At 43.1% G+C, this 18,882-nt stretch overlaps 1 protein-coding gene across 2 annotated transcripts; it reads right to left on the bottom strand.

Annotated features, from left to right (window-relative positions):
• Window positions 1–824: 824 nt before the first annotated feature.
• Window positions 825–18,524, bottom strand: ago1 (argonaute RISC component 1). Of its 2 annotated transcripts, none has more exons than XM_073485263.1 (19): window positions 18,037–18,524; window positions 14,214–14,400; window positions 10,788–10,908; window positions 9,894–10,075; window positions 9,158–9,294; window positions 8,673–8,807; window positions 8,375–8,462; window positions 6,941–7,088; window positions 6,726–6,845; window positions 6,507–6,629; window positions 6,233–6,366; window positions 5,792–5,976; window positions 5,392–5,551; window positions 4,991–5,081; window positions 2,209–2,403; window positions 1,969–2,103; window positions 1,758–1,859; window positions 1,463–1,662; window positions 825–1,322 (listed from the first exon to the last, which is right to left on the bottom strand). In XM_073485263.1, exons 1-19 carry the CDS (start codon window positions 18,059–18,061, stop codon window positions 1,214–1,216), a joined length of 2,577 nt encoding a protein of 858 aa, XP_073341364.1. In that variant the 5' UTR covers window positions 18,062–18,524; the 3' UTR covers window positions 825–1,213. The 2 variants fall into 2 exon arrangements, with proteins under 2 accessions (XP_073341364.1, XP_073341363.1); XM_073485262.1 differs by having other exon boundaries at window positions 8,375–8,486; window positions 18,037–18,477.
• Between the last annotated feature and the right edge of the window lie 358 nt (window positions 18,525–18,882).

Here is an 18,882-nt window from a genome sequence, read left to right as displayed (position 1 = left end):
TTCATATTTGCCTGCATTCAAATCTACAGAGGAGTGTTGACCTTGCCTATTGCCTTAGTTACCTCTTTGTTCTGAAAGCTATGCGAGTGCGGGTATGAAAACTTCAAAAAGAAGTCTGTGTCAAGCCTCGGGACCAACAAGTCTCACCATTTTTGAAGAAGAAGAAATCAATAAGTAAATAAAATTAAGAAAAAAGTGCCTCGTATATCCTAAAAGAGCATTACAGAAATAAAAAATTATCTTCCTGTTTAAGTGCCCCTTCCATTGGTTGGCATCACTTTTGGCTGGTTAATAATGCTGGTTTAGGTGCATGGGGTGCAAGTATATTTGATACACTCTATGCAAATGGTCCCTCTATTGTTATGCTAAGCTTGCCTCTATAGGCTAAATCTCTAAGGGACTGGCCAACCAGCACAGAGAGTGCGGCAGGACTCCTCTCCTGTATCTACGATATGCTACACCTGCTCTTCCTGTCTGCTAATATATAGACCAGAGGGCTAGCCTCACATGTACTAACAAACTCTTATGTGCAGGACTGGTGGCACCTACATGCTAACACTAAGTGCTAATGTACCATACCTCAGACTCCTCAAGGCTGTTTAAAAAAATAACATTATTCAAAAAACATTAAAAACATGAATGTAGTTCATGACGACGTTAAAATGATACATGTACGTGTGCGTGCCCAGTACCACCCTTCTGGAGGATCCCCATACTAAGGGGCTTGGAACACTGGCATCCGGCGTTCGGATGGGTAAAGAGGCAGCATCGTGGTGGCAGTTAAAAAAGTTCTTTGTGATTTTTTTTTTTCTTTTTCTTTTCATCGCCTATTTTCCTCCCATCCGTATTGCATACTGACATACACAGGAGTGTGAAGGTAGCGTACAATACAATTACATAATAATACCCAAGTTTTAAAAATTCAACATAAAAAGAGCAATAGTCCTGGTAAAATAAAAACAATAAAATGACAATAATAATAATAATATTCATAACCTTTTGAGTGCATGAGGCTGTAGAGTCTGCCTGTGTTTTACAGGTGAAGGGCCTTGTGTTTCTTCTTGAATTTGGGTGAATGACTGGCAGGTCTGTGGAGTATGTGTGGTGGGCAGTCATTGGGAATAAGGGATGGGGATGAGGTGGTGGCGGGCCATGTGCCCACTCAGGTAGAAATGAGGTGGGAGGGATCGATGGTGGTGATAGTTGGTGGAGCTCAGGCGAAGTACATGGTCCTCAGGGTGTCGTGGTGAATCTGAACAGCTTTGGCCAGCGCCTGGGGGTCCCGACCGTTACTCTGACCAGACACATGGCTGCCCTCTCCACTGCAGAGAGACGACGGGGGAGAAGTTACAGAGCGAAAATCAGTAACGTTTTTTTTTATGTTAGTTTCGCTATAAAGTCTCAAACCGAAGTCACAATCTATGAAGAAACCCTATGCTAAATCTTTAATAATCACACTGACCTGTCATGTTCTTTGTCCACCAGATGATAGCGGGCACGGAAGGCCACGAGACGAGCATAGTAGGCTGGCGCAGGGATGGAGACTGAGCGGGTACAGCGCACGTAAGTGTGGCACAACTGGTAAGTTAGGATCTGTAACTCATCAGCTGTGAAACGATTGTCGTCCCATAAGACGTAGTAATGAGACGGTCGGCTGGTGCCCTGCAGACAGAGATAGCGATAAAAATGAGATGAAACATATACGCAATAAATGGCTATGTAAAACAAACAAATTAAATGTGTAGGGTTATTATTACCTGTATGCCTGCATGGCTACACAGGTAGAAGTCGAACTCAAAGGGATGAGTGATGCTGGTGTCCACTGTAGTCCCTGCAGGAATGTTCCCACTCTTCCCAATCTATCAAAAGTAAACACAAGATGATTATTGTCAAACATGTGAATAAAAAGATGTGGGTATGAAAAGAGAACAAATTATTAAAAAAAAAAAAATGTGTCAGAAAGCTCACCCGTTCAGACTTGTCAGCACAGAAGAGGCGTGTGTGGTGGCGTTTCTGCACTACGATATAGGTGATGCCTGGCTGATAGTCTTTCTCCAACTTGATGCAGGCGTCTCTGATGGCCAGGAGCTCATAGTGGAGAATCTACACACAAGAGCATTCATTATTAGCACTCGAGCTGATATAATGAATCTCATAGATGAATGCTAAAAAGCACTTTGCCGACATCACATCCCCTAACCCTCTTACCTGCGGTAACTGTCCCTCAGGAACTCCATCTCTGTAGAAAATGATCCTGGTGGGCTTGAACCGGGTAGATTTGTAGAACTGAATTAGCAGCTCACGCACCATATACGACAAATCCTCAATGATCTCCTGCCTGGGTCTCTGGACACGCACTGTGGCACAGTATCTGCTGGGATGAGCATCCATACTGCCTACCACCTGGAAGACAGGGGAGGAAGTGATGGAGAAGTGATGGAGAAACAAAGACAAAAATGTTGTGTATTATTTCTCAGTTGCTGCACTTAGAATAATCTGTTTACAAGACAAATACATGTTCCCAAGAAAAATATAAAAATGAAAAATTCTTCAAATGATCTGTTGAGTCGCTTGCCCTAGTGTGTACATCTGCACGTTAGCATCCCCTACAGGCTGCCACTGGGAAGTGTGGGAGGCTCAACATCCACCTTTTATTTTCCTTGAGTTGCACTACAATCGTAATATTTCACCAGTTTTCTCCTCAGTCGGGAGGATCAGACAGACCAACTCTCCTCTCCCATCCTCTCCGTGTGTGACTCAAGCGTTTGTCATAATTGCTAGGCAACAACGCAGCCAACCACAGCTGAGCGGGGGTCAAGGGCGGACGGGAGTTGACGTCATTTCCTTTTTGAACGTGAGTCAGTGATGAGCCATTTGTTTCCCTTCATCCCTCACCAACTCCTCTCTTACTACTGTTTTTTTTTCTTTGTTCAGGCTCATTTATGGTATATCCGAGTCAGACTGACGACAGACGTTTTTTATGAAATGGACTTTTAAAGCAGGGTGCGTCCGGGCCTTTACCATTGATCTATTGCATCAGAATTGGAACAATTTGGTGCCAATGAAATGTTTCTGATCAGCCAAAATACTTCAACAGTTCTTCAGGCTAAATTGCTTGGTAAGTGTTATGAACGACTAGTGATTACACAAGCTGTAAATAAAGGCTGTGACTAATGAAAATGCCAAAATGAAATACAAATGTGCAGATACCCGATACCAGAGCCAATAGGTGATCTCATCCATCCAGCAAACATAATACTATTCCCTCCTTTCTGTTGCTATAATAGTCAAGATTATTACTAATACTCACATATGAGCCACATACATTGACGCATTTACTCTACAGTGTTTTAATTAACTTTGTCATGTGTTTAAGATTAAAGTGCTTCTGCCTCAAACGTTCTATTTTTGGCTGTGGGATTCTTCTCTTAGCAACATTTATGAACGCCGTGACCTGGTGCCGCTGTCACTGAGCAACCACGAGCATGTGCGTCTGCTTTTCTGTGACATCTCGAGGTCATTTGCATTATTTACACGCCCTTGTTGTTTTTTGATTTGCCTATACAAGGAGTGCTCCTGCCATCATAGCATCTGGACGGCCATCAGAGACGCTACAATGACGAAATTAGTGTATAATTTTAACATTGTGTAATGATATACCTATAAATAGAGAAAAAGTTTTTTATGGCTTTGAAAAGGATTGAAACCGGGAGACCAAGGTTGAATCGTTTGTGTTGGACACCTTCCATTTTTCTTAGAGGCTACTATTCCCCAGATAAAGGTTTAATCCACTTTTCCTTTTTAGCCAACTGTGTGTCAGAGCTGACACAGAACTGCCATGTCCAACACAAACAGTAGCAGTGGACAGAACCTGCCTCACATTCATGCTGATTAAAAGTGTATAATTGCATTACTCTGACTTGTTGTTGTATCTATATCAATGGCAGCCAACTGCCCTAAGCTGCTGTTCCTGTTGTAATGCCAACTCGTACTACAGATGCTGACTAAAAAAATAAAAAATACCCTGACTATATAGATGTCTAAGAAAAATATTTAACAACAAATATAATATATAATAATATAACAAGAGTTGAGAGTCTCAAATAGGCTTGGGCGATATCCCAAATTTTATATAACGATATTGTCTCGGCAAAATATCACAATATTATTGTTGTTTGGGTCGGGGGTAATGTTTTTCTTACAATACAAAATTATAGTATTTTATTTAATTTGTAGTTTATGTTGATTAGTAGCATGAATAAATACAGGACTGACAGTTCCCTTTTGCAACAACACACACACAACCCTTTTAAATAACAAAATAATATAAAATAGGAACCTTTAAATTACATATGTAGTACGTGTAATAGTATAATATATTAAGTGCAGTTAGTCTGTCACTTGTTGTCTTTCCTCCAAACTCTAGAGGGTCAGCCAGGTGAAAAATGTAATATATAACACTGTAATATATTTAAATACAGTTATAGCAGTTCGTCTCAGGTGAAGAATCACACAGCTGTTCGGTATTGTGATAAATATCGTGATATTTGATAACATCTAATAGTGACCCAAGCCTAGTCTCAAAAGCTGATTTCTCTTCTTTTAACATGTGTCTTGGAGGCAGTTTTAGAGTTATACCAAAACATAACAAAAAGCATGTTTCAAAAATGTGTCCCAGTCTGACCACTTAGAAGTTTTTCTGGCTCCTGTACCTGACAAGTAGGCAATAAACAGGAAACTCAGTCTTCAGAAACTATGATCTTTTAACAATTTAGACAATATATGCACAATGTATTGTTGCAGCTAACACATATTCCCACTGTTAAATCGCCTGGATTTTGTTTTGATTGAGAGACAAAAGCACTCCAGTGTCCCCCACGCATTGACTCATTCAGCACACCCCGACTTTGTTGCACGGGAGTTGAACATTCCCTTCCTTTTCCTGAGATTGTGTTCAAGGTCAACTAGTGTTTTATTAATGAAGACTTACAGCAGTAATGGAGGGCTTCTTGCCATCTCCAGCAGGGGGGTGCGTGACATCTGCTCCCAGGAAGATAACCGGCTGCTGAAACACTGCTGACCTGCGTGAGCGAACGGAGGAGGAGATGTAAATTACAGAGTTGCTTTTTGGGGAGTTGTATTATCATGACAGGCTGAGATGGGTCAATATACAGTGTGTAATCCCGCAGGAATTTGTTTGCTTCAAATACTTAAGATGAAAAAGGAGACCAAATAAAGGACAATAGAACACTTGTATCGTAGGTGTTAACAGAGACGATAGGTTCGTAAATATACACTCTACTTTTTTACAATATGGAGGGTATAATTCTCACTGCTGTCCTGCCATAAATGTGTACAACTAACTGAAAAGCAGTCAAAACAAAAGCTTACCGTTGGTGAGGCACCAGGATGTTGTTGATGCCTCCCAGCTTCACATTGATCTTGAGGCAGAGGTTGGAGAGGGTCTGAGGTGACGTCTTCACCACGTTCTTCACCTGGACACACTGCGTGGCCATGCCCAAGAGGGTGTCTCCCACACGCTTTACCTCGGCTGAAGAGGACAGTTAGAAAATGAGACATAAGGAAGACTATGATGCTGAAGGACTGAGGTAGCAGTTTCTGGAAGTTCAGCTTTTTCACAATCTGTCTCGATGCTTTATGTCTTAAGATGTTTTTAGGGCTCGATTTGACTATTTTACACACTTTTTCTTGTAGTATTTACTTATTTTTCTGAACAAAAATGATAAACTGAGAGTGGATCCAAGCCAAAAAAAACAAGAACACAGCCTACCGTAGACAGGGGTTTTTCCCGGCAGGATGACGATGATGAGCTGCAGTCCAGAGTAGGTGTTCTTCAGGTGTCTGAACATGGGCTCCACGCTGTCCGCTCCCTGGGCATATTTACAGAAACACGGCTGGCCCTGAATCGGCATCCCAGCATCCTTAGAGATTTTACGCAGCTGGTCTGTAAAGTTCCTGAGAGGAAACCAGAGCAGTTCAGACAAAATTCAGCAAGCTATGACTCGAGTTTCTCTTATTCTGTCTTTCACTGTATCCCACCTCTGTCATTAGGAAATATTGTTGATTATATTGTAAAGAAATGAATCCCTAGTTTCGAGATACCAAATGTAGGCTAAATAAAGCGCTGTGGATGCACATTTTTTCTCTTGCTAGCATCTAATGAGTTACCACTACAAAAATGCACAGCATGTTAATACTCATTAGTACTTACTTGAGCACCTCTTCTCTGCACTGTTTCTGGGGGGCAAAGCAGGCAATCGCCCACACTTTGATCTCGATGCCGTTATAAAACTGCTTCCCTCTCATGTCCCACACTCCCTGGTTGGGGGTAGCTATGGCACGGTTCTGTAGAAGAGAGGACCACAGGAGAGGAAGTTTAAACTAAATCAGGTCAGAACTACTACCGTGTGTGAAAAAATGCAACTGAAGGATTTTTATTCGGAGTGTCCCTATGGATTTTCTTAAAATAATAAGTGATGTATTACCCGTCCTCCATACTGCAGGATGGGGGCTGGAAGCACCCTGCCCGTCACCTCAGCCATGTCATCCTTCACCTTGATCCCAAACTCCTGGATGTACGGGTCCAGGTTGAAGTTAGCGTTCTTCATCTGTGGAGAGTGAAGGACGTACGTCATACTTCACAGAAATCACAGAGTCATACATTCCTGTGTGGCCTCCACCCAGTGGTTTTCTCTACAACTCACCAGCCTGCTGATCTCCTCCTGCCTGTCGGGTGCGGAGCGAGCTGTGGCTTTGATCATAGTGGAGGTCTGATTATCTGTCAGCTTCTTGATGCATCGTTGACCTGCTACAATGTTACACACCTGGAAGGAGATCAGGGTGCAGACATTAGCCATTGGTCAGACAAATTATGGATGTATCTCAAAATGAACTCAGTTATCCTTGATTACTTCCTCACCTCCAGAGGCAGGTAGGTGTGCTTCTGCTCCTGCCCCACCTGTAGACAGGGTAGGTGGGGGTATTTTAGCTGCAGGTTGTACTTCTGCTTGAAGTACTGGGCCACTGTACATTCTACTGTCTGCCCACTTTCGAGCTGGAGGGGAAACCTGGTAGAAAAGACAAGACACATGAACTACTAGAAGATCTGGTAAAAAAAAAAAAAAAAGAGCAGTAAGTTTTCTTACATGTTATGGTTTACAAAATGTTTTTCAGCAGATGCATCGCTGCATGGTCACATCTGTGACAAATGTTATTGTCATCGCTATGCATGACCAACCACCTCTTGGCCAACTTATCAGACGCCATTAAACAAGTTGTTAAACAGAATATTTGCACTTGTTGATATGTGTTGAAGCTGGTCTCAAGTGGTACAATTAACACGTCATCACCAGTCTTCCTGATGAGACCAAACATGTTGGCTTATCCATAAATCAATAAAGAATTTTTATTATTATTATCAGAGTGCCTTGGATTCCTTGTCCGACTGCCAACTAAGACCATGGACTTCTATTACAAGTAACTGGACAGTCACTGTTTCTTAAACAAAATGGCTGTTTTATTTTTCTAACCAAACTCCCTAAAATACTGATGAATACTTATTTATATAAAAGGAACCTTTGTGACTATATAATGGGGTATTTGTACCAGGAAACGATCCTAGGGGATTTTCCGCAATAGATTCGCAGGGGAAAATCCCCTACCTGCCTTTCCTCTATGAGAGTTCCTGGTGCCAACGAAATAAGATAAAAAGTGGGGCTCTACAATGAAGATTGCCCCAGGGTAAGAAATATGCCACGTTGGGCCAGTAAATTTAGTTGTGCAGAATGCTGAGTGTGTGGTACAAAGAAAGCTGTCAGCAGAGCAGAGAGTAAATCGGGTAAGATTAAGATTTGTATGGTGTTATTAGGTTTTTAAATGTGAAAGCACTCGCTATGGCCTTGAATTTCATTTTGCTAGTGAGTGAATGAGAGAGGAAGAGTGGCAAAGAAAAAAAGCAAAGAGAGTGAACAAGAGTGGACAAAAACTTATCATTCCTTCCATTCATTCAAACATCAGAATCATGCAACAGTAAGAGCAGAGAGCAACAGGATGACTCTGTGTTGTTGTGTCCTCCAAAACTGGAATGTGCAAAGGAGAACGTGCTAATTTAGTTCCTAAAATGTGTTCTCGTTTGTTTGTAACAAGATACAAGACGATCTCAACGGCAAACATAGATTATTCAAGTCCATATAGCAAATTCGGAGAGATCCTAATAATGTACTTGTATAAAAAAAACATTAGTATAATTAATTGATCTTGTCCATACATGTACTTGGCTGCTTATTATAAGTCACTTACAAAAGCATTTGCCAAATGAGTGTAATATGTCATTTAATGACGTCTGTGTACTTACGTCTGGTGGCTGGCAGGTCGTCGGGTGACATTGCATACGCGATACTTCCTCTTCATTTGGCCACAGTGGGTCACCTCCACCTTCAGGCCTTGTGATGACAGAAAGTGGGGAGCTAACTTATGAGTAATTAAAAGAGCGTCTCAAGAAATAAAGCAGTACTATCATGATGTTAAAATGGAACATACAGTGCTAAATGTTGTTGAAATGTGTCTGGCAGGTTTAAAATGAGCAAATAATCTTTATTTTCTTATTTTGGTGTGTTGTTTAGGATGCAGTGCCCCACTGTCCATTCGCCCACCTTTAATCTCCTTGGTGAAACGGACCCTTTGTGAGTCGGTGAGAGTCTTGGGCTGCTCGTCGATATTGCGAATGTCCAAAACCTCACACATGAACTCGATTACAGGCTGAGCTTTGTAGAAGGCCGTGGCGGACACTAGAGGGAGACAGAGAGCAGAAATAAGTCCATGCAAGTGAGAGCAAGTTGACAAAAAGGTGCATGGATGTCTTCAACTTTTGTGACACCATTTAAGTCATTTATCCGAGCCTAGTTAATGTTATAAGGTAAAATAAAGCAGCCAATAGAAAGGAGAGCAGCTGTCTATAGTTATGACATCATGATTCATAAAATGATTGGTGGTTTAAATCCTCTTTAGTCCCAGAGTAATTTTATTTTACTTTTTCACCTTTTCTGTCTCATTGTTTCTGCCCAGTCATGCAATGTCAGTAAAAAACAATGAGATCACTGACTGACTGCACACTCTCTGGGTGTCTTCAGTGACTCACCATCAATGTTAAGCATCATCTTCCACATGGCGGGGCGCACAGACTGGTGGAAGCCAAACCAGACTTCCCTGCCCCCACCCAGTGGGTGGTAGTATCCTTCAGGTGGGGAGAAAAATGAACGGCCCACTGGAGTGTACCTAATTAGAGGGGGTGGGAAGGGGAAAATGATGAATGTGCAAAATGACTGAATTTACAGCATGACCTCAGCGTGACTTCATATCCAGTTTAGCTGAGTTAAGTCGTGTCATGTAGACTTTTTCAGAATAAGTCAACTCTTTGTGACCATTAGGGAAAAAAAACAGGAAAACTAGCATGGAAAAACACCTAAAGTCACAAGGAACAGTGCTGTATTTTTTAAGAACAGGAATGTGGAAAAATGTGGAAACATTATCACTGAACCGACTTCTTTTTCAGAAGCATCTGTAGCTGTAATCCTTTTGGACCATTTTCAGGTCAGGTCCTCAAGCCAGTTATCATTATTTCCCTGCTCAGCATTGTTCAGTGGACACTTTCACACAGGTCTCAGCTAACAAGCATCTTTTGTTTACCGACTCTGACCCCTGGAGCTATGGATGGTCTGACTCAAATGAATGGAACAACCCATTTAACCTCCCTAGACTGCACGGTTAGAAAAATCAACAAAAAAGAATTTGTCAGAAGCACGATTTTCTAAAGATGTATGACTCTGATTTGTTGCAGTATATGCGTTTGTGTCTGTCTGGTGCATGTCGTCTACCTCATAGAGGCCAGGTGGCGCATGGCCACGTCCAGGGCTTGAACCGAGTCGAGGGGGACCTGCAGCCGGCCGCTGACTAGAGTCTCCTGCAGCAGGCGCCATGACACTTTGGCCAGCCAACGGATGGACACCTTGAAGATGCGGTCCTTACCCTCGCCTGGGATAGTTACCTCGAAATCCACCTAGAAGAAATAGAGGACAGAACGGACAGAAAAGGAGAGGAGAGGTAAAGAACAAGGCTGCAACAGGAGGACGACAATAACCAAAAGATGGAGTATTAGCGAGAACAGTGAATTATGAGGTAGTGCAGTATACTGGAAACCCTATTTCGTAAAGGATTCATTATTCAAGGAGGCATTTCTCATTACAGTTGGTGCCTGATACATGACTTAAAAGAGTGCCAGCTTACAGCCTGCTTACCTATAGCTGACATTACGACAGCACACGAGTTTGCATGGTTTTGCGCGGATTGATCGGTTAGTCGACTGACAGAAAATTAATCGTCAGCTATCTTAATAATTGATTCATTGTTTCAGTGATTTTTTTAAAGCAAAAATTTCAACCTTTTGCTAGTTGCAGCATCTTAAATGTGATGATTTGCTGCTTTTCTTTGTCATTTATGATATTAAATGAAAAATCTAGAAGTCTCCATCTGTAGGGTAACAATGTTCCATAAAACAGGAGGTGTTCGTGGTTGTAAAGGATACTGGGTTAGACATATGTGCTCTGCAGGAGATAAAGTAGTGCCTTTATTCATGGTTTCTCCCCTAGTGAAATCCCAAAATTCCCATCCGAGCAGGGCTTAAGACTGACTTTATTGATCCCTGAGGAGAAATTAGTGGGTGATTATGTCATTGTGTAAAAGTGCAACGCAAAACCACTGCAAACATCTACCTTCTCACTCCCAATAGGAAGTGCTAGCACCGTGTAGATGTTCTTCTTGCCGTCGTACACTGGCTTCCTGTCGCCAAAGAGCTGGGGCTTGAAGTGTTGCACCATGTATTCCACCACCTCCCTGTGGAAAGACGCACACACACACACACACAATATGAGATTAACATGCACCAGAAGCAGAAGGAGACTCTTCCAATTTAACCCATCCTCTGATCAGGATGCTCTATTGTGATCAGGACCGGGGGGAGCAGTTCTCAAGATGATGGAATATTGATCAAGCAGGATACAGCTGGTGTGGGCAATATTTCATGGTCACAGGGGGAGTGGCGAGGACAAAGGAGTGAGGGTGTGTGCGGGGGGCCACCTTTCAATGAACGGTGCCTTGGCCTTCATATAAGTGTGGGGGATGAGGGTTGGCACTGAAAAGAGAAGGTCAGAGGGCTCGACCTTTGCATGCCTTCTTGAAACCTTTGTCTCGAACCCTAAAAGAAAAAGTGACTGATGCTCAAAGAGCCTCTCTGGGCGTTAGAGGCGGTGGTCCTAACGCATGCACTTTTCAAAGATTCTGCTCAGGAACTTCAGGTTTTCTGAGCAAACAACTCCAATTACAAATAGATTACTGATTTGTCTATTTGTATCTGTTTCTCTTCACATCCTCTCCTAGAAAAGCTCTCCAGACAACCTTTCCTTTCTGCTGAGATCTTCCAGGATTTGAACAAAAGATTGTTTGTTAAATCAAAAACAGAGTGTTATATGAGGTCACCAGTACTGGGTCGGGGTTGTTTTTAAGAGACAGAAAGGCATATATAACACTCGCAGAAAGAAACACAGAATATCTATGATAGGGCGACCTATTAACCGCTTAGGTTGACTAATTGGAGCCAATTAGACATTTGACAAACTATGGGTATCGCCCAAACTTTGCTCCGATAGTGTTCAGGGACATTGGGATCCTACACAACAAGGAGCCGCCTTTACTGAAGGGAATGCAGACAGTTCTGTTTCCTCGATAATAAAATCAGGCTTTCCAACTAAAATAATAGAAATCGCTCCCACCTTTTTACAATTAGTTTGATTTTAAGTTTCAAAATGTATATATTCATTTCGGTACATATAACTTTGTTCAGTTTAACATTTATCCAGTTTTCCTAGCAAAATAAAAGCTTGTTCATTTACGACTGTGTCATTTGTTTTGTTTTGCAGGGGGGGTGGGGGGTTGGAGTGTGATATCAGTCTATTAATCGAATATTGGCTTTTTCCTCCTCTAAACCATCGTTATTATATCAGCCTTGAAAAATTCACTCGCTCTACCTCTGTCAAGATTTTCTAGCTCCAAAGACCGATTCTCACCCTTTTACAGCCCGTCGTTCTAAATGATTATTGATGATTACCCAGAGGCACAAGGCTATTAGTGAGACACACTGGGACAGTGACACAGATTGGGCTAGTGCCAAAAAATGGACCAAAAAAAAACAACCCTATATTTATTTCTGCTTCTAGCCTGTCCCTGATACCTCACACATGACTCCACACAAAAGACATGTGGAACATGATAGCCAGTCATATTGTCGTTGTCACAGTCCCACTACAATTTTAGTCTTGAATTGAAAGCAGGGTAAAAGCAAAACTTACATTCAGGGCTTCATAGAAGGATACATTCTTCTGGATCAAACATGAGCAAACAAAAATGTATTGTGTGGCGTGTTGCCGGATTTTTTTCAAAGGCAGACTAGACAGTCTTTTTATTTTTCCGAAGAAACCGGCTCTCTGGAGAGGCATGACAAACGTCAGCGAGGCAGACAGACACCACATTTCCCTCCATGAATTTTGTTTATGTTCTGTTTGATGCTTGGATTAAAGTTATAAACGTGACAAATCACCACCATGGCAGCTCTTTTGTGTTTATAATTTCTTACAGCTGAAAAGAATATTTGGATTGGCCCACTAAAAACTGTCAAGGGAGTAATAGCTCCATTAAAAAGTGAAAATTGAATGAAGCACACAGAAACACGGCAATTCATGTTAAGTTGTCACGAAACCAGAATATTAAACTTTGATTCAAGTATTAAAAACATGATACAAAAACAAAAATGTCCTAGTCACACACAATAGGATCATTTTTCTCTTTTCACAGCTCTGCTACAGAAAAGTCGCCAAACACACACATCACATTTGTGATGATGTTCGTATCTGTGCAGCCTTGGGTTGAAAATCTGATTGTAGATCTGTTTTTTCTCTCACTTTGGTACTTTCAATACTATCGAATGTATATATTGTACTGTTTTAAACAAATGGTATCGAAAAAGTCAAAATCAATACTTTTGACAGTCTTAAAGCCTTGCTAACCCGTACATGGACTGAGTGAACCAAAAGAAGATTCTTCAGTCTCTTCACCATAAAAGAAAACTGATTAATCTCCTTTTTTCTTGCAATAAACCTCTTCGGTATGTTGGTGGATTGGTTTGTATTCAATTCAATGATATCCTCAGGATCCTGCCTCATGTTGGTGACTTCATCTAGATTACAACACAGCCTTTTTTTAAATAACCTGCATCAGACAGCAAGCGGTCAAACCATCCAATAAAAGGGCTTCTTCAAGCATGCATAAACACCAGCCAAGGCTAAAGGGTCAGTTAAGTTAGATTCACTTTTGACTCCACCATCTGTCCAGTCCGGTCACTCTGGCACAGCTACTGCAGGGAGAGAAGGCTTCCTACTGCTTGATGCGATCTCATACGCATGCATACTTAGTGTTTATTTTTTGCCTGATTCTGCAGAGACTTTTCGTATATCCAAGGAGGCACAAATGCATGTCCTTCAAAATAAAGCAATAATATAATGTCCAAAGTTTGGAGAATATGTTTAATAGGCTGAAAATATCAGAAGCAGGTGATGAGGTTGTTTTTTTTACCCCTAATTTGAACAATATACGACTAAATAGCTACTTCCACTGCATCCCAATCAAATATTTGTTTTCCTACCTAACAGAGCTGCATGGAAACATAAAGCATGACCGATCGAGGTAATACTGAGAGCTGAAGAGCTCCGCTTAAGCTTCCTATTATTTTCCCCATCCCAAAACATGATAATCAAGCTGAAAAATAAATAGTTGTTACAAATAATTACATTTAAATCTCAGCTGCATTGTTCACGTTGAAAGAGGCTGTTGCTGCTGCCTCCTGAAAGACTGACAACACAGTGATTACGAGTGACTGTTGGGCTTTCATTATCCAATTTCAAAACTGTTCCACACTGCAGGCATTTCAGCTGCTTGTTGACTCCTTAAAATGCACGCCTCGCTGCCACAACTTAACCGTTTACGACACATGACAGCTGATAAGTACTGATCTTTCAGATTAATGTGCGACATCACAGACAAGAAAATCAAGATGAAAGCGTAACGGCAGCCTTCACATGTCTTGTTACCTGTTGACTCTCCGTGGGCACTTGTCGGGCTTAATGTCCACCTCATAGTGATAGACGTCCATCTTTGGGATCTCCACCTCAAAGTAGTTGGCCAGCAGCTTGATGGGCTTGCCCACGGTACCCATGCCTGGCCGGCGGGGGGCATGGAACACCTGCTGCAGGGGTGGGGGGAAGGCCCCCATGGGCACTGGACAGACAGGAGATAGGGAGCCATCGGCAGGGACAGGTGATGGAGGGGAGGAGGTTCAGAGCCAAGAACGTAGCAGTGAAGAAATTGGATGTGCACAAAACAGCCGTGAGAACAGAGGAAGAACAGAGGAAGGGCATTGGCAGAGCAGGCACACGGGAGATACAGAGCGGTCATGGGAGGAGGTGGTAGAGGAAGTGGTTGTGGGCAGCGGAGGGCGAGAAATATGGCATAAGTCGGGAAGGAAGCGTAGGCAGAGGCCGAGAGGACACGATAGGTGGAAACCAGAGCGAGGGGCAGGAACAGGAAGATGTGAAAAGAGAAACAATGAGAGTGGAACATATAAACAGCAAAATGTGCATTTGGGGCCAGGGAAAGGAAAAGAAGTATGTTATGTAAGTGGTGAGATAAAGAGTGATGGAGGAGGATATTGGCAAGAAATAAAGAAAAGGAGGAACAACCAGATTAGGTCAGATGAGGGGGGACAAGGGAGAGAAGGGGGGAGGATGACAGAGAGAGAAATTATGAGGGGGAGAAAAAAAGGAACACGTTAGAAAAAATGCTTCTTTATGTAGCAAAGTAGCAAAGATTCATTCATGTATTGCATGAAATTCAGTACTGTGCATCTGATCACATCCCTTCTACACAGATTAACAGCAATTATGATTATTGATTGATTGTTTGAGAAATTCATCAAACAAAAAAAATGCACAAATTTGCTGGTCCCAGCTTTTAACACTTCAGCTTCAGCTTATAGATTATAACCATAATGAAAATAATCATCAGTCGCGGCGCCGAACATATTTTTCACTTTCAAAATAAGTTGCATTTCTGAAGTTTTCTTCATCCAACGCACACTTAAAATGTCAGAATACAGCAATCTCACTGAAAAGTGACTATTAGTGTCCACCCTAGCATCTAGAGCTGCAAAGATTAATGGATTAGTCAATGGAAAGAAAATTAGTTTCCAACTATTTTGAGTGAAGTCATTTTTCAAACAAAAATCTCAAACATCTGCTGGTCCCAGTTTCTTAAAAATGTGAGCACTTGCTGCCTTTCTTTGTCATTTATGAGAGTAAAAGAAGAGTCTTCCGTGGTTTTTGATTGCTTGTTGGACAAAAGAAAATGTCACGTCGGGCGCTTAAAATTGTGATGAGCCTTTTTCACAATTTTTAAAACTTTTTTTTAAAGAGTTGTCAGCAGTAATCTGCAGACTAATCACTACGAAAATAACCGCGAGTTGCAGCCCTACCAGCATCATGTCTTCAAAACAGGTCTGAGCCAGTCAGGAGGTCTGTTACAGAGGGGGTCCGACACTGGGTGCTAGATGTGAGGCTAGCTGTGACTCCTGCCTGAGAGGGGCCCAGTGCCTTAACCTCTTGGTCCCCAGAGACCAGCCCTCCTCCACCACAACAAAGACCCCAGCTGCCCTGCTCCTCCGTCTCACACTCACTAATACACGGGTGTGTGACGGAGGGAGCGCCCTTGCTACAGCAAACACACACACACACATACACACTCATACACACAAACACAGGGGGCCCCCTCTACATTCCCAGCCTCACCATGGAGACACCACGGCAACACAGCATTGTCATGGATATCAGGGGACCAGTGTGTGTGTGTGTGTGTGTGTGTTAGGAGATGGGAGGAGGCAGGGTGCTGCTGTGGTCATGCTGAAGAGACCTTGGCCTTTTTGGTCCTACACTGAACGTGTTCCCACATCGGGCAAAGGCGCCTGTGTATCCTAAAGCGGAAAAGCCCGGCTTTAAATAGCTGCTGTGGAAATCCTTGGGTCAAGCATACCACGCCATCATATGTTCACTAAGCCTTCAGATGATGCCAAACTGACGGGAAGAGTAACATTAGCCATAAAACACACAGAAAGATGCTCTTCTTAGCACGTGTGTGTGTATCTATGTTTGAATCACACTTCACTACAACAAATCTGACCAACAACACCAGACACGTGCTGGCCACACATCCTCTCACTATGTGCAAGAAAGCATGTATGTTTCGTGAATATGTGAGTGTCTGGGGTGCGTTGTGAACGTTGCACACTCGCACAATGACACACACACTTCACCCTCGTGCCAGTAAAGGCAGATGGTGAGAAGCGGAGCCAGCGCTCACACATATCCCGAGACAATAGCAGTCTTTCCTGGGCGGTAAGTCTTGACGCTGAGCTTTAGTGCTGCATCACAACATGAAGACGCTCACCACTTACTGTCTTTACAATGACGTAACAAGCAATAAGCCCAACTCACATGGGAATGATTACTTTAAAGTTATATCTGGGGGAATATGTACATTTTTGCACACTTTTGGTTTTTTAATGGCCTTGGTGGAGGCTTAAATGCAAGCCATTAAAATCTCAAAATGAGTCGCAGTAGTGGATGTTTACTAGGAGACCCCTTCTCTCATCAGGCCAATACATGAATGAAAAGGAACAGCCAATTATGCATCAATTGTTTCGGCCAAACTAGTTGGCTCTCTGGAATAATTGGCTGTTGACCATGAGCTAAACATGGCAATCAGCTCAATCTTGGAAAATAGCACGTTGAATAATCACACTTCAAACACAAAAGCAGACTTTTGAGATGAGGGGCCCCGGGGGCCCTTCACCCATCCTAAAAAATAAAAACAAGCCTTTTCAACTGAATTCAAGGCTCAGTATCTAGATTGACAATGTAATTTCAAACTCAGGCCTGCTTGTGCAAATAGAAACCGCCTGAATATCCACAGAGTTCACAACACCACCTCGGTATGAAAGAAACTATTCAATATGTAAACCCCTGTATAGCAAAAGTACAGACTCAAAGCTGGATTATAAATGCCAGGGTTCAACATTTTCCACAATAGGTGGACTTCAGACCTGAGCATAAAGTTGAACACTATCTAGCTTCCTCCACACCTCAGTGTCATCCAAGGAAACTGCCAAACAAACATCAGCACTAGCACTGATAAGCACCGGCTATAAATCTGAAAGTGAAGCGTGCACAAATGCAATATGCATCTCAGCCTTTTGAGTCTATAAACAGGTTATATCAACTCTAACAACAGCAGATCTGCAGACATCACTGAGGAATATTTTTGGTTTCACATAAATAATTCATGTGCAGATGTTAGGCCTGTGTCCCTTATGTGCGCATGTAAGGTGTGGACATTAAACACTTCTTTCAGCAACAGTAAGCTGTCAGTGAAAGGGGAGGCTGGTCTGCTGTGCGGGGTGCAGCCAGCTGCTGCTGCTGCTGCTGCTGCTTGAAGGCGGGCTTCACCTCGTCCCTCCTCACCGAGATTCCCACGACCTCCCTGCCCCCGCGCATGGCTGAGGATATTGTCAGCGCTCCAAAAGGCTTGTCTACGGCTATAAATCCGGATAAATAATATCGTGCTCCGCGAAGTGCTGTGCGTGCAGGCTCTGAGAGAGCCCCCTCCATCTCCCACTCCCTCCTCTGTTAACGTTGCGATGCAACAGACGGGGTTGTCACCAAGCCTTGTACATCCCTCAGACGCTAAGGCCAGGCTATGGTGCCCCGTTTTTTTATGACTGCAGTGTATGTGTGCACCCATTACTGATAGCATGTGAAACCACTAAACCACTAAAGTGAAGAAAGAAAAAAAAAATACACCTACCAGCGCCAGACGGTCCCGGCTCCATCCCATTCACTTAGCAGCGCGGGTACAAGCTAGCTAGTCCGGGGGTGCTGTGGCCAAACCGCCGGCCCCTTCAGGCTGGAAGCGTCTCAGACTTCCAGCCCCCTCCTCTCGGCGTGTAGTCTTCTCCTTTCTCGGTGTACCCCCGCCCCCTGCCCCCAACCAGAACCCCCCTCAGACCCCGCAGAGAGGAGTCGAGGCTAACGGCGGTAGCTGCCAGTCGCCCGTCTGCCCGCTGACCCCGGAGCTCGTAGCGGCGGAGCTGGACGGAGACACGGCGTGATTTCTAACGGCTCTTCCGTCGCGGGGCAGCGCGGTCCCTCCCGGCGCCGCTGATTTCGCCGATTGTCCGCGGCGCTGTGATTTCCCGTCGGTCTGTTGTGCTCCTGCTCACCGTTCAGGCAGGATTCTCCAGCGGAACAAAAAAAGGCCAGCCCCTCACCCCCGAAAAAATCCCAAACTTCTTCTTTGCCATTAAAAAAAAGTGCACTGGAACTGTTGATGAACTTGCTGTCACACCCCAGAGGCCGACGGCGGTACTGCACTGCAGATATGCAAATGTGGACAGACGCTTTGTGACCCGGCGTGTTCAGAACCTCATAAAGAAAACAGCACATTGTGAAATTATTAATCATATGAATAACTACACACAGAATATATATAGTCAGAGGACTGGGAAACAATCCAGAATAATTCAAAACTCATTTTATGATTATTATGCAATTTTCCTCCCTATAATTTAGGTTTTAAAGGTGCATTATGTAAGAATTTTGAACTATAAGAATATGAAGGCCTTCAAGACAGTTTTGACGTCATGTCAAAGAC

This window comes from Pagrus major, chromosome 17 (genome assembly GCF_040436345.1).
Source record: "Pagrus major chromosome 17, Pma_NU_1.0".
Taxonomy (NCBI): Eukaryota; Metazoa; Chordata; class Actinopteri; order Spariformes; family Sparidae; genus Pagrus; species Pagrus major.
The sequence above is the reverse complement of the archived record's forward strand: the minus strand, read 5'-3'. Positions and strand labels throughout refer to the sequence as shown.

Bases quoted from the DNA above. Each gene is read 5' to 3' on its own strand.
- ago1 (XM_073485262.1), bottom strand. From the start codon at position 18,061: ATGGAGCCGGGACCGTCTGGCGCTG. The intron at 6,846-6,940 runs GTGAGGAAGTAA...ATCTCCTTCCAG, and splicing joins ACACCTACCTGCCTCTGGAG to GTGTGTAACATTGTAGCAGG. The intron at 1,663-1,757 runs GTAATAATAACC...CTCTGTCTGCAG, and splicing joins GTAGCCATGCAGGCATACAG to GGCACCAGCCGACCGTCTCA.